At 41.2% G+C, this 22301-nt stretch overlaps 1 protein-coding gene across 3 annotated transcripts; it reads right to left on the minus strand.

The window, feature by feature from the left end:
• Positions 1-1480: 1480 nt before the first annotated feature.
• Positions 1481-22298, minus strand: ARFGAP1 (ARF GTPase activating protein 1). 3 transcript variants are annotated; one of them, XM_082292781.1, is made up of 14 exons: positions 22199-22298; positions 21831-21958; positions 18329-18392; positions 17910-18019; positions 16751-16922; positions 15728-15828; positions 14967-15053; positions 14376-14472; positions 12964-13020; positions 11951-11983; positions 8782-8838; positions 7419-7478; positions 6213-6289; positions 1481-5741 (listed from the first exon to the last, which is right to left on the minus strand). In XM_082292781.1, the coding sequence occupies exons 3-14, from the start codon at positions 18386-18388 to the stop codon at positions 5414-5416; spliced, it is 1239 nt and encodes a 412-aa protein (XP_082148907.1). In that variant the 5' UTR covers positions 18389-18392; positions 21831-21958; positions 22199-22298; the 3' UTR covers positions 1481-5413. The 3 variants fall into 3 exon arrangements, with proteins under 3 accessions (XP_082148907.1, XP_082148906.1, XP_082148905.1); XM_082292780.1 differs by lacking the exons at positions 21831-21958; positions 22199-22298 and adding an exon at positions 20206-20246 and having other exon boundaries at positions 6213-6283; XM_082292779.1 differs by lacking the exons at positions 21831-21958; positions 22199-22298 and adding an exon at positions 20206-20246.
• Positions 22299-22301: the final 3 nt, after the last annotated feature.

Below are 22301 nucleotides of genomic sequence, written 5' to 3' on the forward strand. Positions count from 1 at the left end.
GATGCAGCTTCTTGCTGACAGAGCACAAATGGCTGGAGCTGACACAGCCAGGCAGCATCTCTTGGCCTCCTGCAAATCAGTGACTGAACAGACAAAGAATGATCACACTGCAGGTGTGTCAGAGCTTCAGGGTTTGCAGCTTCCCAACAGGACAACGCAGCTCCCCCTTGTTTTCCTCATGGGATTTTCAGTTTTCACTCCATGGCTGCATCCTGCAAACCTCTGTCAAAGCAGTGGAGACCCTCAGCGGGTATGGGTGTACTGGGCTAAGCCTGTGGAGTTTGGGGAGGTGGTGGCGAAGCTCCTGAGCCCAAAGCCTGCTGCAGAAGGCTCCTGTGGATGAACCTTCTGAATAGGTGGAGTGCAGGAGGAGGAAAACCAGGGCACATCCCCAGTGCCTGGCTGCACACCTCAGAGGGCATGAGAGTTTGGTTGCTTAAAGTGAGCGAGCTGTGAAGCCCAAAATTGCCTTCTGAGCCTGCATCTACCTTGGAGGACACCTACACAGAGAAATAATGGCAGAAAGCTCCAACTGGACTTGCTGCTGGTACTGGGATCAGAGCACCGAGGGGGCCATGGCAATGCAGCAGTGACCTGTCCTCCCTCAAGTCCAAGAGTGATGTTTTCTGGTCTAGACTCCACTTTCTCTATCAGCTTTTACTGACTGTGCTGTCTGAAATCCAGAATACACATCACTGCTTTCATGGCGTTTTTTTAGGTCATTGGCTCTGGATGTTGTCAGAATAAAGGGCCAAAATCCTCTCTCCAGAAGCAGCATATCCTGTTCACAGCCAGTAATCCCATGTGAAAACTTGGCACCTGACAGAGCAGCCCTTACGGCAAGAACAGATACAGCCGACCCGTGCAGTCATACCAGTGATGTTATCAAACACAAATGTCCATTGGAGTAAAAATCAGTAAAATTACCTCTACAGGGCAAGTGGGACTCAGTCCTGCTGACCAAGAACATAACAGAAGATATTTTAAATTTGCACAAAGCCCAGTGCAGTCACCTGGAGTACTCACGTGGCTGTTTGGCTCATGAAGGAAACTGGAACCTGAATATGAACCACCACCATAGCTGAAAGATTTGTCAGAGAAATCTCGCTTCTTGCAGGAAAACTGCTTTAAAAGTTACCTTTTTCTGCTGTAATAAGTGCCTTTGTAGACAAGCTAATAAAAATCTCAGTACATAAATTTATTTGCACTTTAATTTATATTTTATAGTTGCCCTTCAATAAAGGAGGCAAACAATGTCTCCAAATTGTTTTTAAGTAAGAGTTTGAAGTCAGACTGTGAAACTCCAATGAAATATAAAGATGTTTTTGGCTCTGTTAATATTGGCAACTTCCTTTCTCCTTTGTTACTAGCAGGGAAGAAGATGCCTGACACCAGCACCTGGGTTGAAAATTAACTGAAGTCTCCTGAAAAAGGGCTGACCACTGTTCTGCTCCATATCTCTTTGCTTTATTATAATACTCTTTAAAAGATGACACTGCAGTTCAAGTCCAGAACCACTCTACAGAACAATGAATAGTGTTCACTGAAATCACCATTCCTGTGAACTTCACAAAAAAACACAGCAGGAAAATTAAAGATACAGTACTCCAGACTGACCAAGGTTCTGCTGGCATGGGAATGAAAGAGGGTTCTGCAGCTAGAGGCCACTAAGCCGTTAGGATCAGACTCTTAATAATGGCCATGGAAATGTTTCTGTTCTGTTTAAATCACTGATTGCTCAAACCTTTAATTGGGTCACTGAAATTTAGTATTTCAGCCAAAATAAGCTGAGAACTGAAATAATTGTGCAGACTGCTACTGTCCAAGAGGACCACTGTATCTTTAAATGTATCCTGGATTAAACAAAGGTTTTATCTACACTTGTTAAATTATTGCACAGACCATTACACTGACAAGTACATTATGAACCCATGGAATGTTACAGTCTGGCCTGGAAAATAAAAGCAGCAGCATTATCCTTGAGGTCTCAGCCATGAGGGAGAGCTGGCCAAGCACTTCTTGAATTGTAATAATTACTAATAGGTTTGAAGACACAAATGAAACATTTTAAAATAATCCCTAACTGCTAGGATTATGTTTGGGAGCATTCTCCAACACTTCCACTCTTTTGCAAATGGCACTTAGTTTGATTTCTTGACATTTTTCTTTTATCAGGCTACCTGCAGAAATCCAGCTGCTCTGCATTTTCCAAAGTTGAAGCCATACAAAGAAATAAAAGCTTGGGTCACCATGGGATTTGAACCAGCCATTGCAATGTCCAACTGGTGCAGCAATTTCACCTACTGCACATCTCCTGGCAGTTTGCTTGTTTGACTTAAAACTGCAACTCCATGGGGTGGGATGGAAAGGGGAGCGGAGCCCTGGTCACCCCAGCACAGGGGGAGCCCACGGTGACACCAGGGCCCTCCAAACCACACACTGAGGCTCATGGCTGGATCCTCACTCAGCCAGGCAGCCTCAGCTCCAGCAGCCTGCACTCAATGCCTCTGCTCCTCATCAGGCCAAAAAGGGAGGATCTGGGGAGGAGGAGGAATTAAAAAAGAAAAAAAGTCTGATTCATGAACGCTTGCTCCACACCTGCAACTTGATGGGATGCATCTCTTCATAGCGCAGAAACCTCCCAGCCACCTACTCTGAAAAAAAGTAAAATTCAATAAAACAGAGGGTGTGCAAAAGAAAATGCCCTCGTTTTGTCCTCTCCTCTGGAAGACATGATCACACGTTGAGGCTCAGACGAGCCATTAAAAAATGCCCATGTGCCTGTCAAACTGACCAGCTGGCACACTGGTTTTGTGTCTGCAGTTACACCTTCTGCCATTATATTGGGTTTTTTGGATCTTCCAGGAACATCTTTCTGCCAGTTGTATCATATTGTTGCTTCCCTACAACACTGAAGAAAGAGAGATGGCAACTGTTTTGTCCCTGTCTCCTCAACTGGAGGGAAAATCCTTACCCAAAGCTTCTGCTTGAGCAGGGCTCTGGCTGTTTGATTTAGAACATAAAAGTTTCAAAAGCTACAAAAATCAAATCAAAAGAACAAATGGCTCATGCCAATCGTGGCTGCAAGTGATACATAAATAAACCACTTCTGTCCCAGGCAAAGCTCACAGCTGAGGAGAATGTGCACACACACATCACAATACCATTGATTGAGTGGACTGAAATAAAGATTCTCCTGCCACGAGCCATTTCAGGAGGTTTATGAAAGAGAAACTGTAATAAATTTATACAGAAGCAGCTGAAACAGCTTCAGACTGGGCAGCAGACACGTTGACAAGGAGGCAACAGAGGTGTAAGCATAAAAAAACAAAGTTATGTTTGACATGCAGCTACGCTATGACAAAATTATACTTGGAACTGGAGAAAAGCAGAAAAAAATCCTTGTTTTACAGTCGGGCTGTGAATGCTGCCAGTGGTACCACGAGCAGCACTGCAAACCAAGAGCTCTCGTGCCTTTGGCACTTCCAAAGGGCCAGTGACAGCAAGAACACCTCAGGAATGGCTCAGCCTGGAGGAGCACTTTCCAGACGTGGGTCTGGAGCAGCTCTGGGTCCTGCTGCAGAGGCTCGGAGACCACGAGCTTCAGACCATGCTATCAGGAGAAGCCGGGGGGAAAAAAGAAATCCCAACTCTTGTGGAACAGGGTGAGAAAAGACTGGAAAAATATTCTGTTCACCATCTGAAAGATCCTTCTAATAGAAATACAGAATCAGGCTGTAAATAGAGCTACTTCTACTCAGGCTTAAGCCTTTAAAATCTGCTACTTTTGAGGAAATTCATTTTCTTTCCTTTTTAAACTGTTGATATTACTATCTGCTCAAAAACCTCTGTGAGGAGTAAAAGAAGTGAAGTGTTATTTAAGGTAATTTTGACACCTTTGGTTGGTTGTTGAACAAGTAAACCATTTTTAAAAAGTAAAGGCTTTTTAGCTCAGTAATAGGATCTACAGGGTTCACAGAAAGAACTCCATGCTGGTAAAGCAGACCACATAAAACATCATGATTTGAGTTTCAAGCAAGCTGATTGTTTTCGTGCTGAGGGTACATTCACAACCCATCCCCCAAAATAAAATGGGATACCTATGACACCTTTGATGTTACAGTCACAATTCTTCTCTAGAAGTTATGGTTTGTGTCATGCAAAGCGATTTGTTGGGTCAAAACTGACACATAACTCAATCTCCTGTTCCAGTCCTTAATGCTGACAAGGAGTTGCTCAAGTTTCCAAAATAGTGTTTCTTTAACAAGATCCAGGAAGAAAATGTGGAGAAATATATGACAGAAACAGAGATACAGCTTGACACACGAAGAATCGTTTGGAAAACATCTGCTTAAATTAAATTTTACTATTAAATCCAGACACCTACTCATCTTGAAAGGGGCTTGCTGCCAGGCTCTTTCCTCAATGTTCTCATATTTTCCACCCATTTTTTCTTGCTGGAATCTTCTCTATAATTTTTTTTTTTTCACTGCCAGGTTGCCAAACAGATGTCCAGAAGGCCGTAAGCAGCAGAAAGACTTCATTTTTAACAGCATTAATAAAATACTACACAGGTAGAAGGAAGAAAGAGAAAAAAGAGAGCACATAAAATACTCAAACTGGGGCAAGGGTGTAGGTGAGGAAGGAAAACACTACAGCTTTGCTTTTCTGTGTGGCAGAGCTGCACAGTACCAACTCAATCCACTGAGTAAGGTGGGCAAGTAGAGCCATTCTGGATGTCCCTTGAGAGCTCAGGTCAAACCTGTCAGTTTACACAAATAATCATCTAGCTCTAGATTCCTTCTGAATTCTAAAAGGAAAAAAAAAATTTTAAAATATTAAAAAAAAAATAATGTCACAATGTTTAAAAACAAAGCTCCAATAAAAAATATGTTAAAGACCATCTTGAATTGCCAGACTTCCTGTAGTCAGAGCAATCCGTAAGGCATTGGAACGAGATGTATCCAATTGCAGCTTGCTCAGTTAATGGCTGTCTTTCCAAGTCACACCCTGTCCTTTGTTTGCAATAAACACCCCAAATCTCAAATTAGATGAGGACTGGATGAACACCTATTAACCTACACATGCAAGGTTGTGCCATGGAAGTGCCCTTGCACTGATTTCTTTCCGTTAACATTCGTGTTAAGAAAGTTGCTGTAGCCAGCTCCAGTAGTGCAAGGAGAATATAGTTACCACTATCCTTAAAAAAGGGAGAGCCACCTTTACGTAAGAAAAGATTCAGATGCTACTTTTTTTTTCCCTAAACCGGGGTAGAAGGAAGGAGAATGAATGGGAAGCACAAACAGATCAGAAAGGTCAACCATGATACTCCAGGCATGTGTAAAACTTCCTCCCCTCCATCAGCCAGCACAGCCTCCCTTTCCCAGCTGTGCAAAGCAGGGTTAACAGAGTCCTAAAAGTCATCCCACGCATTTTTTGTTGCCTTAGGAGGTTTTCTGGTTTTGCTCTCTCCTCCTGTGTTCTCCCAGTTGGTCTCCCAGTTTTCCCAGCTGTCGCTGTTACTGTTCTTGTTGGAGACCGTTCCCGAGCCCCACACGTCCCAGCTATCCGAGCTCTTCTTCTCTGTGGAATTGTCCACATAGGTCCAGCTCTCACTGCTTGGAGATTTATGAGCTTTTGGTGGATCTGAGTTGCCAAAGGTCTCCCAGAAGCTTTGATCTATAGCATTGTTCTGGTAGCCCTCCCCTCCACTGTTCTGGTAGCTGTCTCCCTCAGCTGGTCTTTTGGGGAGTGGGGGGGGGGGGGGGGGGAAGGAAGGTAGAAATAAATTAGTTTTGCCAAACATAACAACAAAAATCAATGACCCCAAAGAAAACTATAATTCTACTGCCCTTTGCTTAAAAAAAACCTAAAAACCCTGATGATAAAGGCAGAACTAAATATTGCTTCAAATGACGTAAGTTTGCAGTCTAATTCAAAAATTGTTAATAGATTTAACAGGCCCAGGGCAAGGGAATGCACATTTGGAGTAAGTTTTAAACCAAGAGGTGTGCATTGCTTTGTTCTCAATTTAAACAGAGTTATAAACAAAGTTATATTGAATTCCTCCCTATTACATAGAGGAGGACTGTTAAGAAAGACAGAATAAATTATTAATATTGAAAAATTATCTTTCACTATTCTACTGCAGAGAATGTACAGGAGATAAAATCATGTGTTTAAAGAGATAGAAAATAGGAACAAAAAATTACCTTTCAGAATTATCATCTGGTTTGCCTGAAAAGAAAGTGGTGACATCTCTCCATCCCTTACTTCCCACTCCCTGAACCTACAGAATAAAAAAAAGACACTCCATTCATTTGGATCGAACCAACACCTCTGCCAAGTCCAACAGCAAAAGCCACAACACATTCCCCCACTTGTTCCAATAAATCAAACACATTTAACTGACAGCTCATTCATGTTTTTGATGGGCAGTTACGTGGTGGATGTAAATAACATACATCTGACAGCATCATGATTCTGGAAAGGGTGGGAAGCAGGTCAGGCTTAGCTTTTTCACCCATTAGTGTAACATCTTCTAAATTCTCTCCTAGACTTCCTTGACAAAAATACTGGAATTAGTCCTTACATAAAATTCAACTTAATGAAAGCACTGATATTTTATGATTAACATAACTCTAATTTATATTTCTACTGTTCTAAAAAGCTATTTTCACTCTGTTTCAGCATTATTTCACTACCCCTGTAAAACAGGCCAAAAGTTGAGTCCCAGAATTGGATTAGAAATATAAATTCTGAAGTGTCACCATGAAAGGTACTATTCTGAGTTACAGACATAGAGGATGAATCCCAGAATTCAGCCTGAGAGCGGCCAGGCTCTAAACAGAACAGGTAACATCATTTATTTTATTTTATCCAAATAGTACCAAAATCTAAGACACTGAGCTGGTCTGTGAGAGTGTTTCCAGTGCTGACTTTCCCAGTGCAAAAAGACACACATTCCTGGGTAACACCATGCAATTTATCACCACAGGTGTTAGTCTGTGCAGGATTTCTGTGCTTGGCAGCCTCAGGCAGCACTTACCGCGTCACCGAGCACCGAGAGCAGCGGAAGGCAAAGGAGAAAGGTGCAGAGCATTAATAAGTTTTACTGGACCAGTGGAACACAAGCTGTCTCCATATTCCCTCACACATTTTCTTTGCTGTTTAGGACACTGGCTGTTTGTAACCATACCATGTCCTCATTCAAATTACTAAGAGGACACCACCATGCCTGTGCAGCTTTTAACACCCCAGCAGAAGTGCTGCCCGCTGAAAATTACACTTTCCAAATTTCTGTATTCAACACAAGCACAGACCAAAGCTGCATTGGGGTTTTCTATCATTTTTCATAAGAATATGGAGACTGGCTTGACTTGTTTGGCCTCCTTAAAGCCAGGCAGGCCACCTCATACCTTGCTGGCCAACTGCGATACCCCCGTGGTGACCTCCTCAAATATTTTCCCCTCTTTCACCTATGTGGACCAAAGTATTGGTAATTAGTCATAAAACAGAGGATTACTGAAACCTTCAGACACGCCCACTTGTGCTTAACAGCTAAAATGTATAAAAACCCAACCCCAAACTGAAATAAAATAGGTTTAAGTCAAATTAACAAAGTTAAGAAAATGATATACAAAGTCCGTTGATCTATAGTGGAGTGAACCTCGGTCCTTTGAGTTTGTGGGAATTTTCTATGGCTAAACATGCAGTTTGAGGAAGGTATCACACCCAGTTTGAGGTAGGCATCATTTACACACAGTTCAGGTAGCATTACACTACTGCTGAGCATAAAAACACCAGTACAAAAAACATCTGCAAACATGAAGCTTCACGAATATATTCTACCACGTATAAAGATTGTGTTTAGAAACTTAACAGATCCCTTTTATGCTCTTTTACAGATGCTTATTTAAATATTAAAAGGGATTTGAACTTTGCTGAAACACAATACAACAGGTACCTTTCACCACTTAATAAATGGCAGTTGTTCCAAAGCAAGTGACTTTGTATAACCATATAGAGAACAGTTATTTCAGAAAGTAACACTTATTTAGAACTAACAGCACAACATCCTAAGGGAAATGGGTCTCTTTTTAACACAGAATACGTAATTCCTCATTAAATTGTCCTACAAAATAAAAATCAGCTCAAGGAAATGCACCCTAAAAATAACCCTGAAAATAATGCAACTAAGCCCTCTGAAATAAGCTATGGATAATTCTAGGGAACAGAAAACCAATTAGAGTCTTCTCCTGTGGTCTGAAACGCCATGTAAAGAATGGTGAATTAATAAAGGTAATGAAAGAGAAATTAGTCTGCAGTATCATTAAAACATTCTTTTCAAATGGCTCAAAGATATTTGACTGAATTAAAATAAAGCTGGCAGGTAGATGGTAAAACACTAGGAACTTAACTGAGATACAACTACTAATACATATAAATATCTATATATATATATTTAAATAACTGATTTCATTTCCATTTAGGGTGCATTTTCCCCTTGTTCCATCGTCCACTACTGAAAGCATGAAATCTATAAAATGGTATCTAACAAGAACGAATGTGACAGACTCTGGTAGACATGAGAAAGGTTGGTGGAAAGAATTTACCCCTCATCAATATTTTTCTGGTAACAGCCTAACTTTGAGTTGTTTGATGTTTCCCTTTTTCAGAAAACCCCTCTGAGAACCTGGGCAGCTGTGACAGGAGGAATCAACCACTCCCTGAGTGAGTATAACCGTTTTTCTGCAAGTCATTTACTAGTTCCAAAGTTACCTTTTCCTGTGCAGGTTTGAGAACATTTTCATTTAATGTCTGACCTAACTCTGATGCCTATTTAAAAGCAAAACAAAAACAAAGTCAGTAATTTTTTTTTTAAAAAAACCCCAATAAAAACCCACAGGCAATACCTTCTACAGGCTCATTTCTCAGCATTATCTCCAAAAACACATGAAGCCTTTAGCTTTGATTCATACAAGCAGAATGAGCTGAAAAGCACACACAGCAAAGTGCTGCAGGAGGCATTAAAAGACAATAAATTAAAATCAGATAGACATGGCAATAGATGCCCAGAGCCCAAGCAAAATCTGACCTTGCACTGGAAGCAGAAGCAATGGTTCAACCAGCAACAGCTTCAAGGATGGGCCCCTTACTAATGCCTGCAGCTGAATATTTGGAAAAACTGACCTCATTCCCCCCTTATTTTTCCATACTAATTAAATTACTTGTAGAATTAGATCTTTTGGGCTGATTTTCCCACAATTCCTCTGTCTTGTAGTGCTCCAATTGTCATCTGTTAGTAAGAGCCTAAGTGTTTCTGAGCAATACACAAGAGCCAAAGCTGTGACAGAAGATTTCTGTTATTTTTTTAAAGCTCCAGGTTTGCAGGGTGAAAAAACAATGAACTTCAGAAATCTGTTGCAATCCAGAACAAGATGCACAAGGATATTGTACTTCAGAGGCAGTTTACAAAAATGTAAGCCCACAGTCTAAGTCACAAAATTCCTTTCCTAAGGCAATGCTGACAAGGACAGCAGGTTTAGAAGAGTTCGAAATCATTCATTTCTTTATGACCATATTAAGCCTTTGACAGATTTAAGCTTTCTTCACAACTGCCATATCATACTGAGTGCCTTCTGAATGATCCTGGTTAATCCAAGAGAGCCAATATGCCAGGCAATTAAGTTTCATTTCCTAAGGGTTCATATTTTATCACTACCATTGGTCAGGGTGTGAGCCTTCACTCATGTTCTTCCCGGGAATGGAGCACCTTAAACATCTTTCCTCCACAGACTCCCAGGTGTCTAAGAAGCCTTTCTCTTAGCCACAGCATTCCCAGGATCTCCCCTTTCCCCAGCCATTGTCTCCAGTACTTCTACTCCTTACTGAATAGAAGTTCTTTGAGAAGCAAAGGCAAAAGCAAACCCCACTTCCACCCAGTGAGAAAACATGAATGCAAATCACAAAGGGCTTGTTACCTTTGGAAGTGAGGCTACAAAGTGTTTAAGAAAAACAAGAAAAAAAGGGGTGTTCTCACCTTTGAAAAACCTTTTGGAGTCTACTGAACCCAGCAAACTGTTTATAAGAGTGTAATGCACCCAGACTAACAGTTCAGGTGTCCTAAATAGTCACTGCTACAATCAGAAAGAATTCTTACCTGATGCCTCTTAGTCAAGCGCATAATTTTGTAAATGCGGAATGGAAAGATTTGGGTACAATTGTATTTTCATCTGAATCACTTCATCTTTCCTTCCTATTGCTGAATTTAGGACAGCACTCTAACCACCATTACAAACACTTCATTCAAGTGTCTGCCTTCCAACAACACCCAGCTCTTGGCACATTCCTGGGGCAGACATGCAAACAGAAATCCTGAAATCATCAGAATGTGGACAGCAGCACAGTCAATTTTTGGACAGCGCACAACTTGGGTATCTCTATCCAACTGAACAAATTTTAAGGAGGTTTGAAGAAATGTTACCATACAAAACACACAACATTATTCTAAACAGGTTTGACGTAAGGCAGAAAAAGAAAAGACAGCTCAGGAGCAAATGCACATATTCAGCACGAACAGACAAGGAGTCCATGCACAAGAACAGATGTGAGGGTGTTACCGGCTCTGGCTGCTGCTTGTAGCCCCAAAACTTTACCCAGAGAGCAAAAGAGAAAAGAGCAAGGAAGGTAGAAGCAGCTTTTAGCAAAAAATTGGCAGCATTTTTTCAGGCAAGTTAAGTAGCATGAACCTTTTCCAACTTTTAACATCTACTGACAAGAGAAACAGTGAAATGTGTTTGGTCACTGGACCCCAAATACACTTTTAACCAATGTAGTGCATCAAAAAAGTGCTAAATCTTTTCTGCAAAGGGTCAGAAGTTTCAGGAACAAAATTTAATCTTCAGTAACACAGCTTAGACTCTAGAGCGCCACGTTGCTGTGGTCCTTGTCAGTAGATGTGATGAGCTTTTAAACTTAATATTATATTTATATTTGTTAATAATACTAAAGAAAGAAAAGCTTCTAAAAGGGAAACTGCCAGAAGGAGTGAAGAGGAAGACCTGTAGAAAAACTAGTTTTTCTTAAGCCAGGCAGTAAACACTTTAAAGCTTTGAAATAGGAAGTTTGGGTACTTTAACAAGGCATTTTTGTTGCAAACATGCCCAAGTTTGGCCATTTGAAGGATTAATATCCCAGTGCATAGACCTGTCTGAACACCAACGTCTGCAGCTGGCACATTTGTTTTGAGCAATACTTTCTATGCCTATCAAAAAGCCAACCAGGCTAATGCTGCACATACACAAGAGTTAGAGTTCAATTAAAACTCCTGAACCATCTATAAATATATATAAGGCTTATCTCACTCAGAACTAGGCAAATTAGGAATCCCATTCTTTTATACATTTCTACATTTCAATTTAAAACTTTTCCTTGCAGACAGATCTTGCTTATGTCAGAGCTCTGTGTAATTCTGACTCTGTTTTAACCCCAGTTTGATAAATGAAATGCTTTTGTCATTGCTACTTTTTAAAATACACACAGGCAAATTGATTTATTAATAATGAGCAGTTCACATTTGTAACACCTTACTAGGCTTCAGCCATGGGAAGACCGCTTGCATTGTGTTTTATCACCACGAAAACTACTTCAAGACAGTTGAAGATTCACAGAAGTAAGATAAGGGGATGTTAAGTTTGTAAGCTCTGCAGCCTCTCCAATACATCCAACAGGAACAAACAGCAGAGTATCCCTGTTTATCTCTTGCTTAATTTGATCACTGCAGCTGATTGCAACTCCCATGGAATTAAAAGCTAGAACTAAACACTACTGTGCACTGTGAAGGAAAAGCACACTGGTCTGTTGATGATCAAATCTAAGTCAATTGGTGCAGGCAAACACATGGCATTTAAAGACAATTACACTGACTAAGAGCTAAATCTATAATCACCTTCTGACTTGCTTGAGATCCAAATCTGGTAGCCTGTGAAAAGAAACAAAACCATTCAGGTTTATCAGGAATAAATCCTTTGATTTTTAAAGACACACATTTAGAAATGCTGCATGATCCTCTCCAAGGTAATGGAGCTTTGGTAGAATTTCACAATGAAAAGAACACACCCGTATCACCACCCCTGGCATTCCATTGCTTTGGGGAAGTGTCAGTCTTTCCCAACTTGCAGCAGAGGGAAGAAAGGGTCTTCAAAATGGACTAGACCTTGGTGGGCCAATGCAGGTGAGTATCAATATTTTTGTCTCCTATAATGTCACCCAAAGTACCAGGTAATTGTTATGTCTATGAAGATTTGGAATAATATTAAGCAAAACTGAAGAAAAGTTGCAATGCATTATGTTCACAAAAATATTTAGTCTCTTTCCATCAGCATCTAGGCAAAATGTAATACATTCTTATTTCCTCTGGTTTGAAATGACAGTGAGTCAAATCACTGTCACTCAAGTGTGCAAATTTGTAGAACATACAGAACATGAAGACCATGCCTCAGTTTTTCCCAAATCATCCCACTGGACACAATCTTGGCCCAATGAGCTTTTTATTTAAGCTGACAAAAATGCTGCAGTTAAGACACAAGACAAAGCAAGGAAAAATAGAAACCCATCAGCAGTTTTTAACTTGGTATCAAATTCCTGCTGAAAAATGCAATTTAGCCTTGCTTGGCACAGATTGAAATTCTGAATTTTCTGCTTTATAATGAAAGCTTTTCTTGAGTTCTTTCTTGATGCTTAAATCCAGTGGACGGATTTACAAAAATTTCCATCCAGAAACATGAGAAATGGTTAAGAGATCTCCATTCAATATGTAACTATTTTATGAGCCATAGGCAAAGACAGGAGAGCAAAATTTAGCTAGTCTTGGTAATACTTTTAAGGATTCATCACTATTAGAACACAATTGGAATCTCCAGAATTCACAAGAATTAACTAAACCACATTTTATTTACTTACACCCTCTTTAGCAGCTGAGGCAATTTTGCTTGCTCCGGTTGTAAAACTGCTCCATCCCTTTAAAGAAAGCAAGAAAATAATGAGCTACATGTTAATAATAATAGCAAATAATCAAGTTTTAATGAAAACAGATTAGCTTATGTCAAGATTCTCTAATACAGCTTGTCCTGTAGTCCTAAGAACTACCTGCTACTGAGAGAAAAACTAGAGCCTCTCACTTAACTGAAACAGCGATGAACTGCAGTATTTGTGTCAATGCGAACAAGCCAGAGTGTTTCAGATGTCCCTCTGCTAAAAATGGCTACAAATGTGGGAAAAATCATCCCATGCAGTGGAAGGCAAATTAGTTTCCTCACCAGGATGAACAGCCATGCCAAGAACTCAGCCTCCCAGAAATACAGGACTTCAGAGCACATGGCAATGTGCGTCTGTGCTCACACGAGGGCATTTCAGCCAGGGCATTCAGGGAGATCCTGCGCTCCAAGAATGGCTCACAGGAACGTGAATAGTGTCCCCTCTCCTTGGCTGTCTCAGCTCACCTGCAATACATTGCAGATGTGCTTTCTTATCTGAACTCTCTGGCCTAAAAACTGTGAGACACCTAGAAAATACTCAGCTGATCCCAAGCAGCCTGTGGGATCACCTGGAATATGGTGATCAACCTGTTCAAAGGCTCAGGCATTACCTTTCTGTGGTAAGTTCTAGTGAAAGTATTTATTTATTTTTAAATAAACAGTCGAACCTGGTGTGGGTATTTAGGCCAGTGAGGCTCTACAGAGGGCTGTTGGCCACTAACCTTGGTAGGATACCTTACTCTATTTCCAAATGACTCCAAACCCCAAATATTGTTCAGCACTGTGACTTTGCAGCCTGTCAAAGCACCAGGATGGCCCTGACTACCTCTGACTTTATTCCCATTTTATTTCAACAATGCATCTTTCACTATCTTTACTTGAATCATGACAACTGTTCAGCCATATGCTGTTATCTGTTCACACCCTGTCACAAGTATTTCAAATGTTTTCATCACTGCTCATGGCTTCTGGCACTCACATACACACACATTTCAGTTGTTTTCCTCAGAACATCCGTAATATGGTTAATAGACTTAATTCCCTACAGGTAATTACATTTTTTTCCTTCAGTCCTGTTGATTATATCTTAATCCACTGCTATATCCTCACTTATTTCTATGAACTGATACCAGACTTAAGTTTTGCTCAAATTTCTCCATTTTCCCTTTTAAAGTTCACCAATATCTTCTTCACTCTTTGAGAATACAACCAATACTCTGCATCTCTCCGTATCCACCTGCAGTCTTTAGTTTCTCTTCTCTTCTCTGCTTATGTTCTCCCAAACCAGGACAAAATAGAAGAAAATGGTAATACAGAAAGCTCCAAGCAATTCCTTACTGAGTACAACGAGGACATGGCATTATTCAGGAAGTCATCCTCTTTTTTTGGAGGGTTTACTGTGTTCCCAAACCCCACGTAGCGATTCTCTTGGCCACTGCCACAGGAAAAGGAATAAATAGTATCTGTATCAGCATGCAGCCATTAGAAGAACTGAAAAGCATGGAAGAATGACAATTGGTTTTGCACCTGGAAAATAAAGTCCTTTAGCACCCAGCACCCAAAATACAAAACTACTCACTTCGTAAAGACATAGCACCAAGGATCCACTGAGGAATCCCTGGACAACACAAATTCCTCTGTGCAAGCTAATGTGGTCTTAATGATTCTCCAGGTTTAACAGATCACTGACATCAGAAAGCTGAGTAAATCCTAATAAAGTGATACATGAAAATGAGAAAAGGAATGAAAGAAGCTTTATAAATGCCTCTGTTTAACTCAAATCACTGTAAGGTACAACATACAAAAGAATTCGCTGGTTTTGAACCCACCACAGTAACATCAGGAGTTACAAACTGTTTCTTCAATGCTTCAAACATTTTGTTATGCTAGAGAGAGAGGCACTCAGAAAGTCAGTAAATATTGCATTACCCTTGGTAGGAGCTGACATCATCATTTAACCAGTCTTCAAAAGCCTTGTCAGAAGAGGCAGTTGCAGTGTGAGATTGTCCAGCAGAACTGAAATAAAACATTGAAGAATCAAAGCCATGTAAAGCAAAACCCACTAGCTCAGCAGTGCAGCTTGATGTGTATCACCATAATACAGGTTAAAAATTGACTAATTATATCATCTATCAAGTAGGGAACTCTAATGCAACCACTAAAAGGCATGAAGCTCTTGTTCCTTTGATTTACAACTACTTTTGCAGTTAACTTGTATCTTTAGTGCACAGAGTAACAACCACTACATGCAAAAGCAGAACAACAGAATTGCTGTGGTACAAGAGCTTTGATGCTCCCATGGTAATTAGCACCACAAGGGAAAAGTCTGTTTCTTCTTCCCTAGCATCCAATCCCAAACTGGCACAGCACCACAGTTAAGGTGAGGATGTCATACACTACCTGTGAGTGACATAAATGTCTAATTTCAGGTGCATTTCAACTCAGGATAACACAAACATGGCTTGTTCCCTGCTCTCCCTCACTGGTCTCTGCCATCATTTAAGGTTCAGGTGCACGGGGTGGGAATGATTCCAAAAATAAAGTCCTGTTACCTCATACTCCATAACTTCAGCTTGTTCAGACACCAACAGCAACAGGGTAAACCCAGCAGACACTAAATATCAGGTTTTGATGTTGTATCTGTATCTGATGCTGTATCTGTACCCACATTAGATAAGCAGGGCACCTACCGGTGAGCAGAAGACAGAGACATTTTAGGTTGAGGTGGGGTCCAGTTCCTGGCAGGAGAAGTTTCAATGGACCACTCCTTGCCTTCAGCTACTGTAGCTACCTACAAGAGGAAGAATAGTCAAGAATAGGTCAGAGATTCCACAGAAGTTATAAACTGGTTCTGTAACATGAGGACAACCTATTTTTGCAATCTGCTGCCAGCTCCATGGATCAATTAATCTGTTTTCACAATAAACCATTTTTTTTCTGGCTCCCAGGCTGCGATGTTGAATTGAACACTGGTTTTATTTCAGGCAACTGAAATAGAAAATTAAGACAATTTCCTCAAAGAGGCAGGTTTGGTTTGAAGAGGAAAGACTGGATTAATGAAGACAAGTAAGCCCTAATCACACAGTAATGGGGGAACAGAACTACGTTATTGTTGTACATTACTACATACACTAAAGATTTATCAAAAACCACTTTGGATACAACTGTACAGGTGAAATAGTGAACTGAGGAGTGAGACAGCTCCACTTACTAAACAGCTGCAACAAACTGCAGCACTGAAAATCTGAGCTACCTCAGCTAAATACAGAAATTAAAATTTCAATAGAAAACTCTGACAAGACTTGGGAAGAAGCACTCTAAGACCTGTAGGGTCCCAAGAGGGCAGTCCTGGACTGCCTACTCTGAGGTACCAGACCCTCTGGATACCGTTGGGCTAAATTAGAGAGAGTTACCCAAAATAAGGAAGTTAGTCCAGAAAGGCTCCTGCCTGCCCAAGACACTCTTTTCTAACCCCACCATATCTCCCTGGCAGGACAACATTCCTTTTCTCTTCTGCCAAATACTTGAGCCATGAACTCATTCAGGTTTACATTAACTCTTCCAGGATTTCACTCTCTCACATTTACCTTTTCAGGAACCACTGCACAGATTCAAAGAGTTGCAACTTTCCCTCCTTTCAAAACCAAGTCCTTACAAGGCACTTTGATATTTTCAGATCCTAGGGGTGAGCACACACCTAAAACTGGGCTTACCTGGTCTCTAAACAGAGCTGCAGCTTTGCTGTTGTATTTCTCTTGCATTGTCCAGCATGGATCATAATCATCTTGAGACTCCAAGAACTCTCGGAATTTGCTGTTACCTCCAGCCTTCATTTTCTCCAGCTCAATATCCTTCCACTTGTCCATGGTTACAGAACGCACAAAACTGAAAAGCAGGTTTTAAAAAACAATTTTAGACCACAGCTTGTTATAATTTCCTGCTGTATCAACAGTGACACAAAAAAGCTTATTACAACCTATCTCAAAAGTTGAGAGTATAAACATGTTAGAGAACACTCTCCAAGTACAGAAAGACAGATCATCATAAGAAGGTGGGCAGATCCTCACTGAAATAAGCCAAAATCATGTCATTTATTGGCATTTAAAGGAGACAGTTAACAGAAGGCAAGTGACAGAAAAAGCAGCTTCCTTCGAGTCCAGAAATTAATCTAACCCACTATGTAACAGAAACTTTTCCCATAACTTCACTCTGCAATTTTCTTCTCTGTCTATTAGCATGTATCCTGACGGTTGGACTCGATGATCTCAGAGGTCTCTTCCAACCTTGGCAATTCTATGATTCTATGTCCTCATCTCAAAAATTTCCTTTTTTCTTCCAAGCCACATACACAACAGTTCAAACCGCTCCTTTCCTGTGCAATTTCTACTCACTAATGAGCTTCAAATCACCCCTCGAAAAGCAAAGAATGTACTTCTGAATGGCCTCCTTGCTTTGGTGATTCCCCTCCTGGACTTTCTCTCCTTTCCTCATTTGAGTAACTGTTTCCTGCTTTGGCCCTATTACATACACACACTGTGGATCTCCAGAACCCTTAACAGTTCTTATTCCATAGACTCCCATCTCAGCTGAGCATGTTTCTTGGAAAACAACAAAAACTATCATTTATACTGCAAAGAGAACAGGAATCTCCTGAACAGAATAAAGCTGTTTTGTACTCTAACTTCATACCCAACTAGTTACAGACAAGGCACAGAGAGAAAAGCCCTCTTTGGAGAGGAGCATGAAGCAAAACTGCCAGTGAAATGTTGGATTTGAGACATTCTATACATTTCAAAGCAACACAGGCTGTTCACAGCCATAATGCACCCTGAGGTAATGCAACTCAGTCCATGGTCTGTTGGAAAGGCTGACCTGAGGTGAACTCCCAAGCCTCGGTGTTTTCCTGAGCACTCAAGACAGATCCAAATTCCATAGGTCACACTCACCCACTGGGGGTTAAATGCACCACATTCAAAACAAACCTGTGAGAGAAAAACAATTATTTCTTCAATCTGCCATAACTGTCTGTGGGAAGTTTTCATAGTGCAGCTCAAAAAGGCAAATCATGAAAACATAGAAAATAATTTCAGAAGGGAAAGTTCTTATTGTTTGGAAACACCTTCCCTGATAACATACATTTCCTTCAAGTATTTATTTATGCTCTTGGATTATAAAAATTACTGTACTAACTACAAAAAAACCAGACAGGAAATACACACAAGCAAACGGAAATTACTGAGCAAAGAATTAGTTTTGATTTCATCTCCATCTAAAGATCATAATTTTCTCACATTGTTCTCATCTTGTGCTCTGACTTCCTTGAGGACTTTCCTTGTTCTTGGACTTGCCATGATTCTGCAAAGGGAGAAAAAGAAAAAACTAAGTCATGATCACGGATTTGATTTCGGTAGGATGCTCAGTACCTCACAAGCACAGTTCTGTGATAAAGAGCTTGGAATCTAAACCACTGACTCACAACCAGCTGCAGAGGAAAAACAGACAAACCAAACCACCATAAACCCCACAATCTTACTTTTCCATTTACTTTGCACTTTTAGGGGGATTTAGTCATCTTAACTCCATCACTGGAATGGTGTAATTCAGTCATGGCTGAAAAGTGGGCAGGGGGTGATAAACACGGGAATTCTTCTATGCCACAAATTGTATCAAAACAGACTCTACTGGATGCTGCTCCCAGACCCATCCACTACCCTTTCCGAAAGCACTTCATAACATCCATGATTTCACAGGATCACATGAACACAACTCATCAAATCTATGCAAAAAATAGCAGAAACTCTTACACTTAAGAGTGCTGAACACGTTGCTAAAAGAACCCCTTACTAGATGATACAAGAGCTTATAATTTTCCAGAAATATTGAGTTTGCTTGTCAATTGAGTTCTAAGAAATTAAGGCAATTATTGGGACCTTTACACAAAATAGAATTCTAATTCAACAGACATGCCTCGCTGGCAGACCACATCATGTCACTCTAATTTTTATGACGCAGAAAACAGCAGGGAGTGCTGTCAAGCTATAGCTAAAATTCACATTAAGACAAAAAATGTGATTCACACACATACACAGCCTGGAAAAACCCAAAGTACACAAAGCACTCATCATTAGAAGAACTGTAGTGTAGGGTGCAGCCTAAGACTGCAATTTAGATAAAAAATAAATTCCTATTTCCAACTAATAGCATCATATTTAAATTAACTTTAAATAAATAACATCTGTTCTCCCTTTTTGCTTCCTCTCCATCTTTTCATTTCTACTCCAGAAAACAAACTTCTAAGATGCAATAAAAGACAAAAGTCGCCAAGCTGACTAGAAACAGCACCAACTACAAAGTGTCAAGCTTATTGGCCAGTCAAGATGCAAAGCATAAAACAGCAGGTTGATATTTTCACCAAGCACTGGTGTGAGAGGCAAAAATACCTTTATGCAACTCTCTGACACTATTTCACTGTGCTATTTGACAAAATAATCAAAAGTCCTTAGAACATCAATAAAATGAACAATCTCACAAAAATTTTAGAAGGTAAATGATTAAAGTGTTACATACAACTGCCACAGCCCTAGGGCATGGAGGGAGGGTGTATCTTTAATAAATAAAGGAAGGGTGTTTAAAAAGGAAAAATGCTACAGGTAAGAAAACATTGTATTTGTATGACTTATGTCAACTTCTTAGAAATCTCTAGAGCAGAGTAGTACAATAAATAGTGCTGTGCATCACCAGCTAAGATAACATGACTCAGAAAGGAAAAAGCTCAATGTTGTACCCACATATTGCCACTGCTAAAAGCAGAAGGTGCTTGTAGCAGAACTCACTGCCTTTTATCTAAAGCACTTATTCCTCTGTAAACATCTTGTTGACAAATGCTTAATTCTGTGGAATTTAAGGGGCAGTGTTTTCACTGATGTTTAGAATGCGCTACCTTTTCAGCCTTAATTACTTTGCATTAGGCAAAACCAGGTAATTGTGATAAAAGTGTTTTAGACTCATAAGGTTACTACAAGTAGTGGTGAATAAAACCTTCCTGTCATCCTGCGTTAAAATAAAACTGAACACAGTTATTTTTGTCAATAATCTGATAAAAATTGTGTAACTTTCATAATAGGAGAATGAAAGTGTGGCAAGCGACCCCTCATATAATGAAACACACCTTTTCCAATAGCATTCCAATAACATTTAGTCTTCCATAACTTACTCATGTGCATGTGAGCAGGAAGGGAGATAACACTACATGCATTTGCTCATGCCCTAAATAACAACCATAAACACATTTACATGGCTCCCAGTCCATGTCCTCAATTCCACTATTTGTCCCTGGTGAGATAAGGGAGAATTCTTCCTTTCTTCTGCAGTCCAGAAATTAAGTAAATAACTCAGCAGGAACAGCCAGACACACAACAGTGCACCTTCTGGGCCCTCCTCTTTGCCATTATTGCTGCTTTCTCTTTGCATGCCAATGCCTCTTCCTCAGGAATGAATTTCCCCAGCATCTTCCTGCGCGTTACTGACACCTTCCAGGGCTCCTCTCTTTAGCTGGACATTCAATCCTCTTAGCACTACTCTTCCTTTACCATTTTTCCTCCTTTTTCACAGGTTTTCAATCAGAATAAGCAACAAAGGCAGTCTACGTGCAAAGGCCTTCCAGCCTCAACGGCAGATGAGCACTGCTGGAGCTGAACAGGAAAGCTGAAGAGTCTTCCCACTCCAATTCTGCACGTGCCAGGAATTGTCTCTAAAACAGAAAGTTACATCCATCCTCCAACAGCCAATATCCAGCCCCCCTTGTGTTTATACACGAGTTTCAGATCTCCAGCCCCAAGGTGATAGAGGAAGCAATTGCTTTCGGTTCTGCACTAAGTTCCCTGCCCAAACTATCACATCTGTCTGGTGGGAAGGCAGATCTTCATCCACACCATGACGTCCAAGAAAGGAGGAGGCAACTAAAGCCACTAGCTTTTCACCTTGTCCTCCTCTACCAAAGCAGTTGGAATTAAAGAACAAGGAAAAAATGTCATGTTCTGAGCTTTCTAATAGGTAATGTCTTTAGAAGTGGCTAGCTAGCTTATTTTTAGTGATTTTCCCACAAAGTTTTAAGTGTTCAAATTGTCATTGATTACCACGAAAAAGTTGAGCCCTGGTAGCTGACTGGACATATAACCACGGTGCTGTTTTAAGTTTAATGACTAAATACTGAAGAAAGAAGCTGCACATCCACCTTAAAGAAAAATACATTGTTCTGATCTAATGTAAGTGGACATAAGCAGTAAAGAAAGCATTTAGTTTAGGAGTAAGTTTCCATTGAAAAATATGAATATTTTTGACGACGGGTTCCAAAGTGGAAATAGACAGCTTCACACAGACCAATCTCACACTCTTATTTCCCAAACAATCTGCTCCCAGAGCAAAAACTAGATGTGCACAATACGTGTTTTCTGGTTATGAAATCTTTAGTTTCTAAACACAAGCAAAAAGACAGAAGTGGACTAGAAGTGGAAACAACGTGTAATAGGACTTTGCTCCTCTGATGCAGCAGCAAATTCAGAGCCAACCTGCAAAGGCCTTTGCAATTCAGTGCATGAAGAGTCAGCGGCTGACGTGGCCTGCTGACTTCATGGACCTGAAGGCTCCCTGTGAGTCCCATCAGTGCAAAAAGGCCACAGCGGCTGAAGAAACCCTTGGAATCACATACTGCGCCTTTCTCCGTAGAGCTGTCACGGCTCACGTTCACAGATACATCAAAGACACACTTTTAAAGCGGCGCAGTTTCACACTCACCCGCCTCACTCAGCGCCTCGCAGGGCCGAGAGAAGGGCGATTCCTTCAGGCACACCTGCGGCACCGGGATCCCAGCGGCGTCCCTCAAAACATGGCCGGGTTCCGCCGAGCCCTCCGGCCTCTGCTTTCTGGGCAAGAAAATAACGCAGAAAAAGCTGAAATAGCGGGCAGGGAGATGCCTCCTGCCCGCCACGCCAGCCAGGCACCGGCACCTCGCCCGCCCTCGGCACCGTCCCGTGTCACAGCGCGGGGGCCGGGCCCGAGCGCCGCCACCTCAGCGCTGGGCTGGGCTGGGCTGGGCTGGCGGGGCACGGGAGGCCCCGGCACAGCGAACCCCGGCTTGGAGAGCCGCGGCGACGGGGACGCACCACGGCCCTAAGCAGCACCGCCAGCCCTGGTCCCGATCCCCGTCCTGCTCCCAATCCCGGTCCCGATCCCAGTCCCGGCCGCCGGCCCGGTCCCGCCCGGCGC

The sequence above is a fragment of the Coloeus monedula genome, assembly GCF_965178545.1.
Source record: "Coloeus monedula genome assembly, chromosome: 17".
NCBI classification, from domain to species: domain Eukaryota; kingdom Metazoa; phylum Chordata; class Aves; order Passeriformes; family Corvidae; genus Coloeus; species Coloeus monedula.